Genomic DNA, 23,247 nt, shown 5'->3' with positions numbered 1-23,247 from the left:
CCACTGGTGGCAGGGGGAGGACACCCTGTCGCCGGGATAATACTCTTTTCCTTTCCACAGACAAGGGCAGGCGTCAGGTTCAAAGCACTCATCTCCATGTTTCAACAAGCTGAGGGACAACACAGATTTGTTAAAACATTTTAAAGCTCAGTATTTACCAAAAATGGAGTTTGGATGTTGACATTTCAGCGATAAACACACTGGAATGAAGTACTTATAAGATTTCTTGGGTTAGATGTACCAATGAGCAAGTTCCTAAAGTCAGTTTTCTTGATTTTGTCTACGGAATATACGATGACATTTAGCAATTTATTAAACCAAGATGCCTAAAAATACAACACTGCTGTAACAAGAGAACCACAGTGTGATCTGTTAGCAGTGACAGCATCATCCAACAGGGAAAAAGGCCAAAACATTGTGTACAGGACAAGAGATTTAGTTTCTCCTAGTTGGAAAACTTTTCAAAAAATCCCAAAGGGACTAAACAACCCATTGTCAGTTTTATAAATGGAAACAAACATGCAGTGAACATGATTTACTAAAGAAGTCAGACCCATTGGAGGGTTTTGTGTTACACACTCATCATGTGGGAGCAAATAGAAAGCCCAAAAGCCTGTTGTAAATGCAACAAACCGTTACAACACCACCTAATTAAAAGACTTCTCTTCATGAGAGAAGTTATTTGCTCACTTAAAGCTGTGCAGACAGAGTCAAGAGAGTGGCTTTGATGGAAGAAGAATTCAGATCTTTGACTTGAGGTAAAGTATCAATACAACCATGTGAAAATACTTCAGTTTTACATGAAAATTCAAGTACAGAGCAGTAAAATGTAGTTAAAATACTGCAGTAAAAGTCCTAGTTTGGTCTGATATTTTATTATACGCTACCGTTCAAAAGTTTGGATTCACTTAGAAATGTCCTTATTTTTTGAAAGAAAAGCAGTTTTTTCAAAGATGATAACATTAAATGAACCATAAATCCAGTCTAGACATTGTTAATGTGGTAAATGACTATTCTAGCTGGAAACAGCTGATTTTTAATGGAATATCTCCATAGAGGTACAGAGGAACATTTCCAGCAACCATCACTCCTGTGTTCTAATGCTACATTGTGTTAGCTAATGGTGTTGAAAGGCTCATTGATGATTAGAAAACCCTTATGCAGTTATGTTAGCACATGAATAAAAATGTGAGTTTTCATGGAAAACATGAAATTGCCAAGGCAAACCCAAACTGTTGAACGGTAGTGTATGTGCCAGCTTTGGATGATTAACAGTATATGAGCAACATGTTACTGTTTAAGGTTGAACTACTTTATATTAAGTTTTATTTACAGCGACAACAGGTAAATCGGAGGACTTGAAAAAACAAGGTCCTGATCAACAACTTTTTTTTCAGTCTTTATCTTATCTTTGATTTTTGGTGAGATCCTGGATTATTTGAATAAAATGAAATCATGTGAGACGTTTAAAGGAGAAAATCATTATTTGGTATAACTGTTAACAACTCTAGATGTCTGAAATGTGAACTAGACTACACACTGATTTTGTAAAAAGCTGAAAAGGTTGTAAACAACTGGGTTTAATCTGTGTTAAACAATCCATTGTGTCAAATCTGCACTCGAAGAGCAGCTAAATCTGTCAGATAAATGCAGTAAAGCAGAAGTACAATGTTTCCAACAAAATTTAGCAAAATGGAAATGCTCAAGTAAAGTACAAACACCTAAAATTGCATTAAAGTACAGTAAATGTATTTTCCGCCCCTGAGGATGTTAAACTGCAGTTTTGCAAATTACTGTGTCTGATCAACAGTCCAAAATGCAAAAGTATGAAGTAAATCCTCAGATTCACGAGTTGGAACTAGGGAACACTTTTAATTTTTGCATGACAATTAATATCATATTTCTATCATTTCTGACTAATTTTCTGTTGATTCAGAAATGCTTGATCACAATTTATGTACAATCAGTATTTCTATTTCACTATGAAGCCCTAAGCTTCCCAGGACCTCAACCAAGAGTTGGAAAAACCTAAACAGATATAGAGATGACAGTTCAAAAAATGTAGAAATTAATCATGTCTGGAACAATGGTAAAGGTTTTTTGGGTGGGCAAAATTACAAATTACTACAAATTGTGATTTACAGTCGCCAACAGGACGTCTTTTCTGGATGTCCACCTGAAGATCTGAGACGAAGCCAATCAGAGAGACAACACACCTGGATGATTTGTTGAATGAAATTCTGAATAGGACGATGACAGAGCTGTACAACTCACTGCTCTCTTATTCGAAGTGGTAATTCTTATTATTCAGGAACTGTGGGCTAACAGCATGCTATCAAGTTATAACATAATGATCATTTGGAGCTCATGTGTTCATCTCCAACTTAAATTCTGCCAATATTGCAAATGCCAACAGAGTGACAGAGGCAGAGCCAAAGCAGGTTGGATTCCAGAGCAGAGAGATGCCAGGAAATGAGAGTTAGTTCCAGGGTTTCAGGGGTGGGCGACGGTGGATGAAAAGCGGTAACACTCGTTAGCTACATGAGAAAACGAGACAATTAGGATTCTCAGAGATAGAGAGAGAAACAGGCTTTGTCTGGATCCCTCCATTTGCTTTCCACTCTGCAAGACGAAGCTGATAAGTATCTTGTAATATCCAGGGTTGAGCTATATCCACTGGCGAGGCCGCGGACAATGAAGTGACATACTGAATGGTCCCGCCACAAACCTCAGGTTCATCTGAGTAGAGTTACAGCACAGATAAAACGGTGTTAACAGCTTCCTTTATCCACCCGCCAAGCTGCCGTATCAATTACTCTGATCAAAGATCCTAAAATCATTCATTCTCCTGACCTACGAGCACATTATGAATAAATCCTCGTAACCACGGCCCTCATTTTGAATTCAATTCTATCGGACGATGTAAAAGTGACTGAGGAAGGTGTAGCTGTATATCGTGACAACAGGCGAGTCAGACTTCGCGATGCCTCGACTGCAGTCTGTGATGTTTCTGGTGTCGTGCCAGTTTCTGTACAACCATCACAGATCACAGGTTTAAAACTGCCACATACTGTTGATAACTTTCAGTGTCGTCAGTAACAGTTTGTGTGAATGTTTGATAAATTATCCATTATTTTCACACAAAAGCTGTTAAGTAGGAGAGTAAGTAAGCAGCTGTGGGGCAAAAAACAATGTGGCACCAATGTTCTTGTTATTACAAACATGTCGAAACATGCAAACACTGTACGAGAAATATCAGGCAATTAGCATTTCACAGTAAAATACATTATACACTGATCAGGCATAACAATATAACCACCTGTTTAATATTGTGTTGGTCCTCCTAATGTGGTCAAAAATGCTCTGAAACATTGGGTCTGGACCAGAGGACCTCTCAGGGTGTCCTATGGGGTCTGGACCAGTACGTTTGCAGTGGATCCATTGGGTACTCTGGGTTGGGCAGCAGGGCCTCTGGCAATTAAACTTTTTCCTGCTTTTTTATTGTCTTAAAGTTATTTTTTTGGCCTTTGTTTGCTTCAGTAGATAGGATAGTTGAGAGGCAGACAGGAAAGTAGAGAGAAGAACGGGGTGAGGTGCTTCAGCAAAGGGCCACAAGCAGGAATCAAACCCAGGCTGCTGTGTCAGGGACTATAGCCCCTGTTTATGGGTCTCTCGCTCAACCAGCTGAACTACCTGGGCACTGAAACTTGTCCCTGTTGATGCTTGATCAGAATGGGGTCTTGGAATTTTGGAGGTCAAATCAACATCTTGGCCCATTGTCATGTTGCCCAAGAAGTTTCTGATTGCATTTTCCTGCGGGGGTAGGCCAGTGACATTTGGGATTTCCATTCGTATGAAAGAGTGTGTTTGTTCTAGGACAATGCTTATTTGGGTGTCTAAGTCTCATCAACATGGACGCCAAAATCCAAGGTTTTCCAGCAGAGTACCACATAGTACCAATATGATCGATGTTATTCACCTTACCTGTCGGTAGTCATAATGTTGTGGTTGATGGGTGTATGTGTCCTATTTATTTCTGTACTGGAGCTCTGAAACAAAAACTGTCCAGTTTCCAGAGGCAAAGTGCCAGATCTAAGTTGGGCACACACGAACCTTTGGGAACTATTCAGGCTTGTATAAATGACAAACTTAATGAGATTTATGTTCACAGTTTGCAGTTCCTATCGTCATTTTTTAAAAAAAACTTTGCAGTCATGAACTGAAGGTATACTTCCTGGTTGTGTTGAAGCACCTAATATCACCCTCAAATCCCAAAAATGTTCTTCTAGCAATCAACTGTTGATGCTCCAAATGTCATGCCATCTTTCTCACCTCAAAAACTGCATCATCTGGGCGCCCGTATAGCTCAACGCGTTGAGCGGGTGACCCATGTACAGGGGCTGGTCCCCGACGCAGCGGCCCGGGTTCGATTCCCGCTCGCGGCCCTTTGCTGCATGTCTTCCTCAACTCTTCTCCCCTGTTTCCTGTCTCTCTCTCACTACGCCTATCTAATAAAAAGGCCAAAAAAATAACTTAAAAAAAAACAAAAAAACTGCATCATCCCTGAGAGGTATTTTCCTAAAACACACCTATATCTTTCCAGAACAGTCTAAAACGAAGCAAACAACATATTTTTACCACTGTGTAGATGAGATGTAACCAAAACCAAATTCCAGTCTGCTGCATGCTCCTGTTTTGCACCTGAAAATCCAGGTTCATATGAGTTCAGCTGGACTAATTGACAAAGAAGGAAGGAATGAATGGTCTACATTTTGATCATAAACAAAGTGTGCCATTGTGTATGAAAACACAATGGATTCTTCTGTCAGCACCTCAGCTAATTATTTCCCATTAGAGGTTTGTAAGTCCCGCTGCAGATGAATACCTTGCCGTTGACTTTGAGTTGGAATTTTTATTTATTTTTTTATGTTTTCATGATAATCATTTAAGTTTACTAATAAGATAGAAGAAGCAACTGTTTATTATCTGCTGTCTGTTGTAGAGAGAACAGGTGGAAGAAATGTGGTTGATGGTGCTGCAGGCTGGCAAATGAGGGGGTAAAAGGAAAACATACTTCTTAAGCAAACGAGTGGAACAAGATGTAAAAATGAAACTGAGGTTTTAGGTACATCTTGAGATTCAGAGCTTGGCTTTGTAGGCGTGATGTTGTCCTTGGCTCATGTTCGTCATGCATGACAAACAAGAGTGAAATCATTTTGTTGCTTGCATTTTCAGGAAAATTAACCCTCTGAATCAGTCATTACCCAAGCAGTTCTCACAGAGCTGTCGAGAGATCAGCTTTTCACCGAAAAGAAAAGCAAAAACAATCACAATGCACGTGTGTCGCAACTTCTATTAAAAGAATTTATAAAAAGTAATAATGGCATCAGTATAATTCATCTTCAGCGTTGCTTATTTTGTATTTTGTTTTTTGGCAAATCAATTAGTCAAAACACAAATGTAGGGAAGTAGAAAGTCACAGAAGAAGAAGAAAGAGAAGAAGAAGAAAAAGTAGAAGGAGAAGAAGAAAAAAGGAGGAGGAGAAGAAGAAGAAGAAGGAAGAGGAGGAAAAGAAGAAGCAGAAGGGAAAGAAGAAGAACGAGAAGAAGATGAAAAAGAAGGAGGAGGAGAAGGAGAAGGAGGTGAGGGAGGAGAAGAAGAAAAAGAAGAAGCAGAAGGCAAAAAAGAAGAAGAAAAAGAAGGAGGAGAAGGAGAAAGAGAAGAAGCAGAAGGAAAAGAAGAAGAATGAGAACAAGATGATAAAAGGAGGAGGAGGAGGAAGAGGAGGAGGAGGAGAAGAAGAAGAAGAAGAAGAAGAAGGTCTTTGTTTGCCACAAATACATTACAGCACTGTAAAATTCTCACCCCAATCGATTTCTAGTCCATCGCCTTAACCACTCGACCACAACAACTCATAGTGCCAACCAGACATTTACTCACGCCATTAATAATGTGTATTATGAACATGATATCATCATTTCATGTTTTAAGAGTCACTGTCATCTGTCAATATCAATATATCATAACACCTGATGATACAGCATCCTGAAGGTGTCATGATGACAGGCCAAGGATGCTATAAGATTTATCATGTCACTGTTCATTTAGGTTACATTTAACCACATTTTATGAACGTGGCAACATTTATACTCACTACAATTAATGTTTCAAAGCAGAAGCAAATAGCAAAGAGTGCAAAAAATGCCATATTAGAGGCCAGCAGTTTAAAAAAAAAAAAAAAAAACGTCAGAGTGGCGATGGAAAGAAATGCTGAGTGTCAGGCCTCTACACAGTCTGAGACAACAAACTAAATTAGATAAGTTCTGGCTGCTTGTGCAGGACAGATATCCTCTGAAGAGGTGCCATGGTCTTAAAGGTTTGCACACCATTCTTATAAACCAGAGGCTCCCCAATTATTCAACCCGCGACCACCAAAATAACAGGAGTGCAACCTTCACCATATAGGGAGGTGGTTGAAGCCTCCTAATGTTGCTGCAAACATGAACACACTCACCAAGAATAAATATACATGTAAATATATATATAGACAAAAGAACATAACAGTCTGCCAAACATACCACTACTTTATATTATTTTACTGCTGGCTAGAAACAGAATACATCAAAGTAATCTCAGTATATAAACTGTAGTAATGTGTAAACATACTGCTGTAGTTGGCTGCTTTGGACATAAATTTGCCCCAAATTTAGTCATTTTTAAAACTAACAGTTTGTTTTTTCCACTGCTTTTAATTAATCCATTTTAAATTTCACTTTTATTATTCTATAAATTCTGATTTGAACTTTTCAGAAGTTTATTTAATACTTTTTGCTTTTTTTTTTTAACCTTTTATAATCCATTACATTTCATAAAGTAAACCAAGTTCTGGATTCCTACCACTTGATTAAATACATGGTTGAAATATAAAAATTCTCACGTGTTATTTTGGATAAATATTTCAGGTTGCAGACACTATTTTGATGGGTTGGGTTGACATAATGTTGGTAACTGCAACTCAAGATTTTGTCTCAACTCCAATTTCTGCACTACTTAATTTAAAACTAAATTCAAGGTGAGGGACTAAATAAAACTGGCATCAAAACTTTTTTTTTTTTCACCTTGAGGTCAGGATTTCAAGTTCCCTACCAACTTAACACTGGAGAAACTTAACATTTGCCAACTTTTTAAAAAAAGGATTCAGAAGTACTGTAATTAGGTACCTGGTACTAAAAAATTCCCAGTAGTTGAACAAACTTAAATTTTATTATAAAACCTCTGATTATGTTACCAACCATTCAGTACATTATAATTAACAATACAAGAAGAAAAAAGCTAATTCCCTGAACTCAATGCAGTTTGTTGGTTGAACATGTCATTAGTGGTTGTCATGACTCAAAACAATTGATGCAAACTGTTGCATTAATTTTTTTGTTGAGCTCAAACATTAATATTTAGTGGGTAGTTTTCTACGATTTTTTAAAAATCGGATTTTTTGCAAATGTGTTTAAAATGTGCCACATAAATAAACTTGCTTCTGTTCATCACTACACTGGTAACTGTCAAATAAAAGGCAAAAAAGGTAGAGCTGACAGCTACAAACTGCAGTCAGTCTTTTGGTGAGGCGTAGAGATCATTTATGGCCTTCAAACACCACAATAAATGTCATTTTCAAAACTGAGGAACTGCTTGGTTTAGGACCATCTTTTTCAGCTTAGGGGAAGTAAACGGTTGACAAATTGCAAACTAACTACGTAGAGGCAACAAATACTTGTAGATCCACTGAGCTGCACAAACCTGCAGAGAATGTTAGCTATTACTTTAAATTTCATGTAAAAAGGCTTCTATTCTTTTGTTTTCCTTACAATAACATCTTGCTTCCTCTGTGGCTGATTTCTAGGGAATAATGTAGGCTAGAAAGCTTTCAAGAAGTTAATGGAAACCTACTTGAACACAGCTTTATTTATCCTTATTTAACCTATTTCTTGCCTGATTTGTTGGATCAGATCCATAACAAAAGTGTGTCTCATGAAAACAAGTCTTGAGTCACAGAAAAACAGTGTAAAAACAAGCTTCTATAACTCAGACTCGTGATTCCAGGTTGATGTCAAGCATGAGATGATCACCCTGTGAACCTTTAAACCGTCTCCCCATCGCTGCACTTATTAATGCAGCTGTCATCAGGGAGCGTCCGGCCTGAATGAGATCTCTTTGTGTCCATATTTACCACAAAATTAGCTCACAAACTATCAGGTTTCTAGTGAGTTATTAAAGACTCGTACCATGACTGGCATTTTGGACGTCAGACTTAGAGGTTGTGGGCTCGTTGTCACCGTAAAGGTCGTCTTGCTTTACAGCGACATATGAATCACAGCAGTGAGGTCAGCAGAGGCGGGACAGGGTCGAGATGACCATGAACCATCTCTGTACCTCACTGACCTTTTCTCTGCGTCATTGTAGTATTTCACTGCACTGAGTAGCAGCAAACTGGTGCTATTTATAGTCCAGGATTGACACAAGGACGGCGCTATCTTCATTGAGGAGTGTTTATTTGAACATACAGATGCATATTTACCTTCATATTTAAAGGCTTTGTCTTATCTAGAGAAAATTAGCATTTTGTGTTTTGTTCAACAGTCAAACATGACTTTAAGTCTTGTTATTGGTGCTAGAAAACATACTTGTCTTTGGCTACTAAATATAAAGAAACTCATGCAGTGATCTACTGGAAAACTTGAACAATAAAACAAAGTAAATTTCTGAGGATAAGGTGGAATCAAGAAGTATTAAGACTGTGCATATAAAAAGCAAAAAACCTCCTTGTGCAGCGACACACTGCTCCCAGTGCTCCTGCCACATCTGGAATGCTGTATAAAAGTCCTGTTAAGCATATCAGTGATGACTGTGTTGGTGTCACAGTTCAGGTCATTTGCATTGAATGTTTTCCCTCAGATGAATTAGGACGTTACAGTAAAACTTCCAACCCTGGGGGACGAATTCACAGTGCAGAACCTCGTGAATACTGAAGGAAGCGATACGCATGTTCATGGTCGCACTGCTGACCTGATGCATCTTCTTCAGTCTGTAAAACTATGGGCGTTTCCAGTAAAGACTGCTGTGTGGTCTCTGGGTCATAGTTGCAGAACCAACTCTTGTCGCCAGTGAGGTTCCTCGACAAGAAGGTTGGATCAAGGCAGGAGCACTGAGAGCTGTGTATGGTTGTACAAAAAGATTACTTTAAACCAGAGAGTAGCACGCACTTTTTGCTTTTTATAGGTGCTGTCTCTGAATGTTTTGGTCACTTGGTCTTTTTGGTATTTATATATTTACACTACCGTTCAAAAGTTTGGGGTCACTTGCAAATGTCCTTAGTTTTGAAAGAAAAGCAGTTTTTTCAATGCAGATAACATAAAATTAATTGATGTGGTAAATGATTATTCTATCACTCCTGAGCTCTAATGCTACATTGTGTTAGCTAATGGTGTTGAAAGGCTAATTGGTGATTAGAAAACCCTTGTGCAGTTAAGTTAGCACATGAATAAAAGTGTGAGTTTTCATGGAAAACATGAAATTGTCTGGGTGACCCCAATTTTCTGCAGCGTCCCTTAGATCTGTGGATTCCGGTATCAACATTTTGTTTACATGTGAAACAATCTGCTTGTTAACCAAAACTAAGGTCTACATCATAAAAATCTGAAAATTATTTGCAATTTATAAGCTATGTTTTCTGTCTATTTTTATGAGAGCCGAACGCTTCATATGTGCATCAAAGGCCATTTAAAAGCATTTCTGAAGTCAGAATTCTTTCTTTCACTGTCAAACAATCATTTACCATCATACAAACAAAAAAAAAAGCTTTCATCCTCAGTATATTCTAATAGAATGCTCAATGAAACACAAAAGACACTGTGAGTTTAATGTCTTATACTGTCATGGACATAGATGCTACAAAAGTCTTTTTAAAATTTAATCCATTAACCACCATTCTGTAGTGTTTACATGACAGATTATCAGCTGCAGCTGGTTAAAAAGGTTCAGAATGAGTTTGTTTAACTGCATTGTTGACTAGATCCCAATAAAACATCAAAACAACCAGTTTCATGAATGTAATTTAACTAATAACTGACATATTGGAGGTGGTGCATGTGTCGGTAAACACAGAAATGCCAAAAACAGGTTTAAGGTGATTCGGACACACGATGGCCATGAGGCAGTTTATCCACCAGAGAGCACCGACAAGCTTATTTCACAGCTCAGCCATTCACTGCATAACTTAACATAACTTATGCATATCAGTGTACGTTTTCCAAATTAAAAATGCTTGTCCTTAAGCGCTCATGTTTTTATTAAAAATCTGTTAATTTTCTTCATTGGATTGTTTAGCAGTCCAATCCATGTACTACTCGGGCTTTGTGTTAACAGATGTTACTTAACAAAGTCAAAGGTCATGGTCATGCGATTCGGTACCTGTGCAAAACGTACATGTGCATAACACATGCCTTTGCTCAGCGCAAGGTAATTTTTTGATTACAGATTTCATCTGTCGGAAATGATACAACAACCGAGCAGCCTTGATTGAGCACTGCGCTCTCTGAGTGCTTTTTTGTTTTATTTATCTGAAGGTAAAATAATTAAACATTTTTTTTTTGTAATATTCACATTATATCTGTATATTTCTCAATATTCCTAACTTTACTTTTTACTTTATGTTCTCCATTACACTGTTTCTTTTACAATCTTTTGAGTAATATTGTTTCCTGTTTTCTTGCTGTGTTATACTTTTTTGATTACATAAAAAACTTTAATTAAGGATATTATTATATACTAAATATGCTTCAGTGATCAAGTTGCAAACCTTAAAACACCAGACTGTTGTTTTCAGGTGTAGTGCTGCCATTAAACAGCTATATAATATACAACGCTGTCATAGATAGGAGATGTTTAAACTGAACCTTGCCAGTGCATTACTGTAATCAGGATGACTCCTGGTTGATGTCACAGAATCAGACCACTTAACCCTCCTTTCAGGCTGACAGCCAGAGAGGATTAGAGGGATCAGATGACTGTAATCTACTCCATCATGTCTGTGAACATCATCTGATGGTTTTAAGGACTTTTGTTTCCCAGTGATGATCTAAAGTTTTTATGTCTCGTTAACAGACATTTCAATGACTGTGATTTCTTTAAATCTCAAAATATCAACACACAAACTGGAAAATTTCTTTAAATTAGAGTCTCTGATCAACCTGAACAATGTCAGAACTGATGGTTCAGTCAATTCAGTTCAGTGTGTGTTTTCCAGACTCAAATTTCCAGACTTCCGGACAATATTTGACAACTGAGTAGAATCTGATAAATGTTTATTGTATAAATAAATGATGTAAATGATGAAAATCTATCTTTTAAAATGCTCTATATGCTATGATGCTCCAGAACATTTGCCAGAGGATGGCTTTTCCACTACTTTCTTTACTTTTTTCTATATTTATCCAATCCTAGAAATGACTAAAATCAAATTTTATACTTCCCCATACTGTGTATTAATCCTAATAGTGCTTTCTGTGGGAACTAGCGGCTGCGGATGCGATTTGGCCAACAGCAATGCTTTCCCTTACACAATTATTCCCAAAGAAACAGTGCTGTACGATCAGCATTAGAGTGATCAGGTCCAGTAAAAGTGAAAACATATCAATGAGATGTTCCAGTAATTTTTTTTTCACTTTATCTATGTGTGTGAAGGGTCAACAGAAAGTCAGCAAGTTCAGCCAGAGGACGACCGTGAGGGTCTACGGGTCAAAAAGTCTGCATGTAGAGCTAAAAATGACTTTCATATCTCTATAATTAACAGAACAATAAAGCCAGCTGCATCCAAAGACACTCTAGTCTCTCATTTTGTGATTTATTACTTCATGGTGGACAAACAATGGCTGAAACTAAACACTGGTATTGCACACAGACCTAAGTCTTGCTGAATCTGGTGACCAGCACCACCAGTAGGGGATTTTTTTGTCCCTGACCCAGTGTCATCCTCCAGCAGCAGTGGGCGGAGGGCTGGAGGATTATTCCTGGCTTGTGTGACATTTTCAGAGAGTCTTTAACCAGTCTGCAGCCCGACCTCCTGGTGACCTCAGCTTCAGCCTGGTACACTCACAGCTTTAGATTTCACCAAACGGCACACTCATTCCTTAACCTTTCCTCAGATAAAGGTTTTGCTCCTTTGCAGAATCAACCTGAAACACCTTTGTAGCAAACAGCTGATCTGGATAACTGCAGTCTGTTGTCTCCTGTTTGAGGCCAATCAGTGAAAAAAACTTTTGTAGATTTTGTATCTCATTAGCAGAGCTTTGGGACCCTTTGACTTTTTCTCACATCAGTGTTCAGGTTGATTTCATCTGACTTAACTGTCCTTGGTTGGACAGTCACTGGCTACATCATCAAGATTAATCCATTATTTTTGGTGGTAAGAGGAGCAGGCAACACAACGTCGCTGCGTTTTCACAACTTTGAACTCACCCAACTTAACGGAGACTACCAGGTCAAACTTATTTAACATTTACTCGGCTCCAAACTAACAGACAACCTTTCAAAGAAGTCATCATTATGGCTACATTTTATTAAAACCGATTGCAGAAAAGCAGAATTTAAATTTACACAGTTCATGGTAGATCATCTACAAAACAGCAGCTAACTTCTCTACGTTATATTCCTCAATAGTTCTTGTGCTGAGATCACCAGTTGATATAGTTCTACTTTCAGAAATCGTGGTGTCAAATCCGGTGTCATCATTTCAGTATGAATAACCAGGTGAAATGATTTAAACTGCTGTAAATACTAGCTTTTTAAGTTTATTCTATAACTGATAATAAGGCTAGTAGGTAGCATACACGCAGATAACGTACAGATTCTGTTTTTCCAAGCGACCAACCTTTGGTTAAGGCGTAGGTACAATTTCAGTCGAACAAGGCTCTCCTAGAACCCTTGTAAAAACAACCAGCAGTCTTCCTGCCACTAACTCTTTGATCACAAGCAAGTCACTAAAAAGTCCAACCTATCTGACATTCAGCATCAAGAAAAGCTGTGTATTGAATGAAAATTGTGTGAAATGTGTTTAAGCTAATATGAGATGTGGCGAAGACTCTCAAAGAAGTTCAGAGTTGTGTGTTTTATGGTCCAGATTGCTAAAATCAAAACTTTCCAAAAACTAAATCTGAAAAGAATTTTGAAATTTCAACTTCCAAACTAGCAAAAGAACCGGCGAACCTAGTATTTTACAATTTTAGTCCAATTCTCATTGCCTTCTTGTGATAATTACAGTCTTGGTATAGTTGTTAGTGCACTAAAATTACTTGTCAATCTTTTTAAATACCAAAGATTTGATATACACCATGCCCAAAGAAGGGCAAAAAAAAATAAATCTGTCCAATGTTCTCATGTAAACATGGTCAGATCATATGTTTCTATACACAACTGTTCAGTGATGGACAAAGTAACTTTGCACAAGCAGTAACTCACCCAGGAGGGCAGGCACATCCGGGCACGCAGGGCTCATGTGCTGAGCAGGTGAGGTTGAGCAGGTAGGACTCGCAGGTGCGCTCGCAGGCCACGCCTCTTCCAGGTTGAAGGCCATCCTCCGCCTCCGAACAGTTCAGGTAGAGCTGACCAGCTGGACACAACCTGTCTGCAAGAAGTAAAGGAGAAACACAAATTTATAAGAAGAACAAAAACTTTCTGTCAGCTTCGAGTTTGAATTTCTTTAAATTAATTATAAACCATTCACTACATTCATCATTAGGGTTGTGGGGAAAATATGTGCTCATTAAATATGATTCAGAAATAACAAGAAGAAATTAAAGAAACATCTTAAAATGAGTGGCTTACCAGTATCTGTTGTTTGGGACACCAGTTTACCGTTCAGACAGAGCCTGCAGAGGAACACAGAAATATTGAGTTTTGTATACTTGTAAATAAATACAGCAGTAATTTGGAGACAATCCCAGTAAACATGTGTGTAGTTTCTTTTCATCGTCCACATATAATGGTATAAACCATTTTTGGTGATTCCCCTGACCTTTTATCTAACCTCAACGCTGCAACAAAAGTTTAATCTAATTATCGAAGATGAAATTAACTGAATGTCTTCATACTCCTCAGGCGATTCAGCCTTTTCAGTTAGGAAATGATGCGAGCTTACTTCTAGCACCACAAAGAGGACAGAATGTCCATTCCTCTCATGTGTCTCATGATCGAAACTGCATATTACTATCAGATGTAGATAGATAGATAGATAGATAGATAGATAGATAGATAGATAGATAGATAGATAGATAGATAGATAGATAGATAGATAGATAGATAGATAGATAGATAGATAGATAGATAGATAGATAGATAGATAGATAGATAGATACTTTATTAATCCCGAGAGATATTCAATATCATATCAATGCTACTGAGCACACTTCAAGGGAATGAACTGTGGATTTTATTGATTTTAACTTTATATTTTGAGCGCTGCTGCAGGTAAAAATGTTGTTAATTTTGATTTTGTTGAAGGTGTTTTCACTCAGAGCCAAATATTTAAATCAAATATTGTCTAAATACAGCATGTTCCACACACTAATGACCAACTGTAATCAAAATGTATCTTCATTATGTCTCTGTTATTTTATTTTATCATTAAAGTCTTCTGCACTTCGTCAGCCAGAGTGGGTTTTGACTGAGAGGAGGAGGAGTCTTGTGTAGCCATGAAGCCTTTTTAAAGGGAAACATGAGGAAATCTGAGCCACAGCAAACCGGAAACTTGAGACAACTTTGTCTGTTTCCTGGCACAAGAGTTCTGAATGTAGCTTCTCATTCACAGTCTGGGAATATTTTATCTCACTGAATTACAGGTTGCTTCCAGCACTATCTAAACTGCCTAAAGTTGCTTAATCATCATCAATAACCATTAAAGACTGGAAAACGTACATAAAAAGAGGCAAAAACTAAAAAGGCCCAAAAGTGTAGGAATGTTCTAAGGATTAAGAGATGGGAAAGAGGATCTTACTGAACACCTGCTGATGTCATGATCACATCTCCTGGTTCGTAATCTGCTCCGAGGAAACTACAAGGACACTCACTCCTGAAAGAACACAAAAGTAAACAAAAACAAAGCACAAACAAGCACGCACAAGATCCAATCAGATCACTGATGCAATTATGTGACAAATACCTGAGGAAAATCCAGTGCAGCACATTTGATTGTTTACACCAACTTGCACAGATTTTTTAAGACTGACAATCAAGAGAAACCTATGCAAATCCCACTAGAACACTTATTTTCACAAGTTCTTGCTCTAATATATACCTGGACAGCAGTCAGTAGCTTGTACTATATATATATATATATATATATATATATATATATATATATATATATATATATATATACACACACACACACACACACACACACACACACACACACACACACACACACACACACACACACACACATGTCTATAAGTCTGAAAATGCCAAGAAATATATAGAACAATATACAGACTCTGTGAGATTACATATGGACAAGACTTTAGCATGATAGCATCTACAGAGGGAACTAAGGATGAGGGTTTTTGCTACATAAAGGAATTTTTGGTGCCCCACAAAGAGGATTTAGCCAGCACCAAATGAAAATTACCAGTGGCAAAATGATACAAACTGAGAATACAAATAGCAATTTTTAAGTAGTTTTGATAACTGGGGTTTTTATTCATAAAAAACATTTTTGTTCATCAAGTCGTCAGAAATAACGGTGAAATGCGTAACTTTCTCTCAAATAAGGCAACACATACTCCTTGCTTTTGCTGTATCATGCTTATTGTCGTGTGTAGTCACCACAGAAAGGCACTTTCTGAGCAGGAAAAACCCAGGGGATTAGTGAACTTTGGAAGACAAAGACAGCTTTACGTAAAGAAAAATCTGGCAGATTCAGCAGCTGTTGGCTAACGCAACAAAATGTGACTATTTTGGATCCAAACATCCACAGAAACAGCAACCGCACATCAGGATTTTGCTGATATAAACCACACAATGCTCAGTTTGTTCCTCATTGTGTAAAGAATTATGTTAAAGAGGGCTTTATGTTACCTTAAACAGAGCATTACAGGTAAGCGGATAGGAGACAGATAGGCGGCTTTAGGAAGTGGAATCAGTGCTGAGGGTGAAGAAGCCAAGCCTCATTCAAAAAATGTTTATCTGTTCAGATAAATTTCTTACGATAAAAAACACACAACTATGATGTGTTAAACGGTATTTAGCTGAAGCTAAAAGCCCTTGTAACATATAGGCCAGTGCCACACATCAGCCTCTGTACTACAAATTCTTTCTCACTGGTTATCAGATATCTGTGTCGTCCCCAGTCCGAGTGGGAATGAAAGGGGGGTTTCACGGTGAATTCCTTGATGTAACTCTATCACATGGTAAGTAAGGCACTGCGCTGCACTAGGATGTAAAAACCTGGGACATTTAAGAGGAATTAAGCTGCATGTCTTCTAGGGCAGAGCAGGCTGAAAGGGAGAGCACAATTACCGAGGTCCTCTGGCTCTATAACGTCTGCAGGAAAGATACAAGGCTTTCCACTTAAAGGCTGACCTAAACTTCAGAGCAGATACAAATATCACTTTGAGAGGATTTGTTTGGTGGAGTGACTCCAGCCAGTTAGCGGTTTAACGATCTCCACAACACCACAGCAAGCAGAAGCTGGAGCTGCTCCGACATAACCACGACTCATTCCCACCTCAGCTTGAAAAGACGGCGTGAACAGTTTCTCTTCTGAATACAGTAAAATTAAAGTGAATTAGTGTATTTTTGTCCTTTTTGATTGGAAAACCCGTCAATGCGAGCTTACCTGTGGACACAGGTGTGTGTTCGGTGGTTGTAGAAGGACCCCAGAGGACAGACGCAGCCTTCCTCACACTCCTCCCCACAGCGTTGCGGGACGGAGAGGGAGGAGCATCGGCGCTGGCAGGACGACACACAGGTGCCATACTGCATGGTGACAGGACAGGTGGCGGCTGCAGGGACAGACAAAAACATCATTACATATTACATCATAACTGTTCACAACATTAGTGTCACTATTCTGTAAAATAACTAAAGAGGGGCAGTGCAAGTACTGCACTGATGTCACAACAACATCACATTATTAAGAATATGACAGATTTCTGCTGAGAAACAGATCCATTGTAATCCAGCAACTTATTCTAAATTATGACAAAGTGTCTATTAAATAAAGAAAAGAAGGAAACAACAAATGCAAAAAACACACAGAGGTCTCTAGTAAACCAAATGTAGCTCCAAATCTCTGCTACACTCAGTCATTGTTTTGTTTTGTTGTTAGATTATATTGTACTGTTTTTATGTTGCTTTTTGGTTAACATTGTGAAAAAAAAACAAAGTCTTTTTACAATGCCCCTCTTAAAATGGATGCAGATTTGACTTCACCAATCTAACCCTCACCAAAATCTTGATAGTTACTTAAAAAAAAAAAAATGAGTGACATCAAAATGAAAATCTAAAGATTTTGTGCTAAAAATAAGTAATTACGGTAATGAAGGACAACTCAAGGTTTCTGCATCCCCATTCACTTTGGGTGGACAGCGGATGTGCATGTGTCTCTGTTCATGTTACAGTAGGTATACACTGTGTTGCCTCATTTCAAACACAGAAAAACAAACAGGGCTCCAGTGGGTGTTTCTGAAAGACTCTGAATTTGCACTTTTTACAAGATATAGCAGCCAGTTACAGATTGGACTGAAGGTCATCGTCAATGTGGCTGAACCGAGCACACAGCACAGGATTTCAAAAGGATTTAGAAATTGGAAAGTATGTACAAATTAAAGTAACTCCAAAGTCCAATGACTTCAATTAAAACTATTCTTATGATGACTTATAAACGTGTGGATAATGGGGATTTTCCTCACACAGTCTCTCCATGTGTTTTACTGGTGTCTCGTGCAGTAAATGTGGCAGCAATGAATGCAAATCCAACACTTTGGACAGCACAAAAATATCTGCAGGGGATCCGCATGGACACTTGTGGACTTGGGCAGATGTCGTAATTTCCATCATGCAACCTTTGTTGGCGTGCAGGTGTGGAAACTGACCTCATTATAGAGAGCAAAATCACATATTGGTCAAGGAAAAAGAGCAAAACTTTTTACGAAATAGTCAGCTTATTACTGATTATAAGAAACTATTTATTTGACCCAGATTGACTGCAACTTTATTATTTGAGTTGCATCACAGTGCTTTATCAAACCATACAAAAACAGGTAAAAATTTGTCATTGTTATTATTGTATTGTTTGTCTTGTTTCTTTCACCTCTATACTGCAGTTCCTTTTGGTGTTCTGTGCTTCTTTAAGTGGTAGTTTTATGTGTAAATGTTCAATTTTTAAAGGGTTGAACTGCATGTAAAAGTTAAATTTTATTAATTAACTTCCGTTACATTATTTCCACACAAACTGATACCTGTGGGGCTTGACAGCTACTTCACATTACCTCGTTAGGTAACTATTTAATAATCTCAACAAGCTGTAGCCTCTTAGCTCACCTGTAGACGTAAAGAGCCCATAGGTCTACTAGAATAAACTACAACATCACAAGTTTACATGTCAGGTGAGTTAGATGTAAATGTCGAAGTTCCGAGCTCATGTTCTGAAAATCAGCTGTGAACATAGACAGTGATTTAAGAGGAATATCTAGATTTGATGTGACATGCTATGACTAAAACACAGCATTCTTGTTATAATGGATGTCAATATGAATTCTCTGACATGACATCACTTTGTTCTGCAGTTAAAACATAGCTGAAAACTCACCACAGTCGGGGATGTGCGATCGAAAGTCGACGATGATGGAGAATCGGCGACAGTGGCGAGCGTAGTGGGCCAACGCAGAGCAGAGACACGGCGTCCCACATTTACAGGTGTCTGAGCGACACTGCTGATGGAAGGGTGTCGGACTGAGGTATTCGTGACAGGCGGAGAACAGATCCTGGTTCAGCACATCGCACATCTCTGAGGCATAGGTCACTGAGCAGAAGAAGGAGTCACATCACACAGAAAATGTAGAAATATGCAAACAGTGTCAGTCTGATCAATAACATCTATATACATTAATATATTTGCAGCTGGTTTACAGTAAAGGTCCACCATGATGTGATTTCAAATAAGTTTTGGGTTGTACATAATTAAAATATCTCAAACAGCACACTGGCACGTAAATATATATAATATGTAGAGGTATGCACATGCTCTTATAAACAAAACATCCACACGGTAATGCAACTCTTGCACAACGTACACTGCACAGTGGGCTCAATCTTTTCACTTCAGAATATTTATGTCTATTTTTTCTTCTATATTAATTTGTGTCTTGCTAATGCACAGCTATGCAGAACGGTCACTTTGTATTTCACTGTCTATACCGTTTGTGCATGTGACAAATAAAAGCTCTTGATCTCGAATACAAACATTAAAAATAAATATCTAAAGAGAAATAATAATAAATTGCAATATTCAAAATTAATGATCTCTCTACAAAAAAATGGAGAAATCAAGACTAAACTGATCTATGACTTGAATATACACAATCGCAGCGAGGCTATAGTAGTATATTTAATTTTTTGTAGCCATATCACCATCACATTGTTCAAAAACTGAATAATAATGATTATTTTCTCTATTATACAGCAGTTTTTATATATTTTCACTGCTATTACACACTGAATATTTAGATTGTTTTGCCACATGCAATTAATGGCGCGCAATTTAAAGATCTTGACCGTGATTATAGCTTATAACACTTGTTTTTCGCTACTGAAACAGTAAGAAAGGAGGAAGAGGAACTGACCGGCCTGCTGGTGTGTGTCACAGGGGTCTAGTTGAGGTGTACTCAGGCTGGACGAACAGGCTGACGAGACCCTCCAGGCATTTCCAAACAACTGAGGAGTGCTTTCTATCATGCCTGATGGAGATCTGCAAGAAAACCAGAGCGCAGATTCAGTAATACAACATGTAGATAGAAAACAGCTGGATTTTTTTTGTTTTTGAGACGGTAAAACTGGCATCAGGATAGTGTAATCACTGAGTCTCAGGGTCATGTTATATCAAGGTAACCCCATGGATGAAGTGCCACCTTTAATAGTTTAAATTGTTGCTGTAACATTTCCACTTTGACAGTACTGACAGCTAGCGCAACAACAGAAACATTAATGCTAGTTATAGCTACAGAAACATTAACAGCTGCTGTTCTCTAATTCGGCTGTCCTAATAAACTAGTTTTGTTTGTTCAGTGTCATGGAATATTTCATTTCCTTGCATCCCAATAATTGACTACGTAAACAGCAGTGCAATGCATTCTGGTAGCGTCACAATGTGTTTCGAAAGACGGGGCATTACGTTGGCTTCTCCTCATTTGCATAGAGTTGAGGTTTAGGATACTTTATGCAAATCGGAGGCCATCGTGACTCATCGCCTCAAGAAGCTCTGCAAAAACTTCTCTAAATGATTTAAAATGAAGAAAGATTGAGCAACTGCGTGGCTTATTTCTTGCCTCAGATGTTTTCAGAGACACATTCTACTGAACAGTTTTGTAGAATAAGAAAAAATTTCCAGATAAGCAGAAAATTTTGGTCTGGTGGAAATCCAAGAGTAGACAGCCCACAAGTGATGCATTCGTCCAGTGAGATGCAGCCAGTGTTTGTGCAGTTGTATTAGGAGCCTGTATTTGTTTTTGGCTTTAGGGACGGAAAGCACCTGTCAATAACCTTTCTAGATGCACACCTATCAAGCATCCAACTTTGGGAAGCGATGCAACTCTTTGTGTCCAAAACGCCTCTGTGGACACGAATGTGGACACCATGATGGACATCTACTGCATGTGCGGCTGCAGTTTTTAGCGTGTTACTCAAACATGCTCCTTCTTAGTGCTTTTTGTTTTCAGACAAAGCACATATGCTAATTGGCCAGTTTTACCGAAGTTTAGCTAATCATCTTGTTCACCTCCACGTCCTTTCCATAATTCCAATTTGTCAACATGCAAATCAACACAAGAGAGAAACGTATCCAAGTCAGTGTTGTCAACTTGGCAACTATCTTGCTAAATCTGGTGACTTTCCAAATCCCCCATGCGACTTTTTTTGTCAAAAAGGACTAGCAACAAATCTAGCGACTTTCTCTGGTGTTTTGGAGAACATGAAAGCTCGGATTGTTCTGTAGTTACTGTCCTCAATGTTTCTTTACCGTCATACTAAAATAAATCATTGCATTTGACTCACACAGCCTCTAGTTCAAAAGCATATTTTGGGTGTTTTATACTCATTTTTCGTCTCTCCCACAACATTATTCCTTTCTACTACAACGCTGATTACAATTACATGCAAACTGAAAATTATGCAAATTGGGCGATGACGTCATTTAGCAACTTCTCGCGACTTTTAGGACAGCCAATAGCGACTTTCCTTACTGAGGAGTTGGCAACACTGATCCAGATAAGACAACAGAGGTTTCTTACTGTTAACAGATTAGGCAAGTGTCTCATTCACCACTTTCTATGCTAATTATTTAAAGAAAGACAGAAAGTGATCCTCTGTTGAATTTAATCAGAGCTGAAGCAGAACTTTGTAATTGTAGAAAAGATTAAGTCAAACTACACTTGTCGATTATCTGATATTAAATGTAAAATTCATTTGCCGTCACTGTCCCCCTCTCTATAGCTGGAGCATATACTGATACTAGTACAACACAGATGCACTTTAGGTTTCCAACCATTTCCTTTTAAATAGCTGGTACTACCTATGTTTCAATATTCCCGACTCAACAATATATATTTTTTTGTCCATTAAATATGGCTCTTTTCATTAGTCTAAAACAATTGTAATTCAGAAAAATTACACTACTACAGACCAAAAACTACACTACTTTAAGACTAAGACAAAATATATAAAACAGGCGATTCTGCAAGTCATCATTTTAACTTCAGCTTCTCCTAAAGAGCTTCAGGCAAAGTGAGTTTTCCTTCCAGCAGCGTATGACCACTTCAGCCACCAACTGTGATGTATATCCATTTACAGCTGTTAGACAACATCCGCCCTTTATGGTCGCCCATTACGATACGGTACAGTGGAGCCCCTATTCCGCTAACAGTAAATTCCTTGTTGAAGTGGCGTGTCCAGTTGGGCGCTCATCTGGCCCGCCTAAAAGACGTGATCAGAGAGCGAGGCTTTTGATGCCGAGCCGCCCGGCCAGTGTGCATTACAGAGAGGGAGTGTGAGAGAGAGAGAGCACTTCAGCATCACCTCCCTCTCTGCCTCTGAAACAGGAGTATGCTCTCGCTTTTTATGATCAGACAGGGGGTTAACGGAGGGCGCGGGAGGGGTGAAAGGTCTGCCGGCGCACACTTACAGGAAGTCATCTTGAATGTTGCCGTTGAAGGTGCCGCACAGCCCCACCGTGTCGTCCTTCCACAGCTCGTCGGCCTGCAGGTAGAGGCGAAACTCCCTCCAGCTGTACTGCAGACGCAGGCCGAACGCCGTCCTCACCTGCAGGAACATCGACGACAGCTCCTGGATGTGGAAGATGTCTGCGGGAGGAGGACAATTCAGGCTGTCATTTTATTATTATTATTATTATTATTATTATTATTATTATTATTATTATTATTATTATTATTATTATTATTATTATTATTATTACAATTTTATTAATATTTTAATATTGTAACCGCTCTTCTTCTTTCCTGCTTTTTGCTGCTGCGCTGCTACATCACTTGTCACATTAGCGCCACCTGTTGAATCGGCAGAGTTTCAGCTGGACTGTGTATCTTGTATCTCACCACATGCAGACTGCCTGCCATAGGCCCCTTCATGATGGGAAACAACAGCCTCCAGACAGCAACATACCACACTGTAAATTTCACATTTTGTAGAGGGCTTAGACTGTACAATAAGGCAGCTCTGGTAGCTTTTATGTGGTAAATTATCCATTTTATCCACAGTTCTCACCTCCATTCATGCAACTGTTCTACCAAAACAATTCCACCTGTCACTACTTGAAAGGAACCCTGAAGCTGCATACTTTGCTTAGCTTGACCCAAGTTGATTATGATTGGTTTACAGAAATACCAACAAGTCAGAGTTTTCTATCTTTCTATCTATCAATAGTAGAATGCTGGTGAGGTGTAGCCAGACCATTATGCTCTACAGAAT

At 38.5% G+C, this 23,247-nt stretch overlaps 1 protein-coding gene across 1 annotated transcript in view; it reads right to left on the bottom strand.

Annotated features, from left to right (window-relative positions):
- otog (otogelin) overlaps positions 1–23,247 on the bottom strand; it is a 97,578-nt gene that overhangs the window by 45,427 nt on the left and 28,904 nt on the right. Inside the window, exons 17-24 of the mRNA XM_055013119.1 lie at positions 22,445–22,622; positions 19,893–20,017; positions 18,860–19,072; positions 16,886–17,051; positions 15,044–15,118; positions 13,876–13,919; positions 13,510–13,675; positions 2–109 (exon numbers count right to left, since the gene is read on the bottom strand). Coding sequence (XP_054869094.1) covers positions 2–109; positions 13,510–13,675; positions 13,876–13,919; positions 15,044–15,118; positions 16,886–17,051; positions 18,860–19,072; positions 19,893–20,017; positions 22,445–22,622 — 1,075 coding nt within the window. The remainder of the gene's footprint in view (position 1; positions 110–13,509; positions 13,676–13,875; positions 13,920–15,043; positions 15,119–16,885; positions 17,052–18,859; positions 19,073–19,892; positions 20,018–22,444; positions 22,623–23,247) is intronic.

This window comes from Amphiprion ocellaris, chromosome 1 (genome assembly GCF_022539595.1).
Source record: "Amphiprion ocellaris isolate individual 3 ecotype Okinawa chromosome 1, ASM2253959v1, whole genome shotgun sequence".
NCBI classification, from domain to species: domain Eukaryota; kingdom Metazoa; phylum Chordata; class Actinopteri; family Pomacentridae; genus Amphiprion; species Amphiprion ocellaris.
This window is presented reverse-complemented; position numbering and strand designations above follow the sequence as displayed.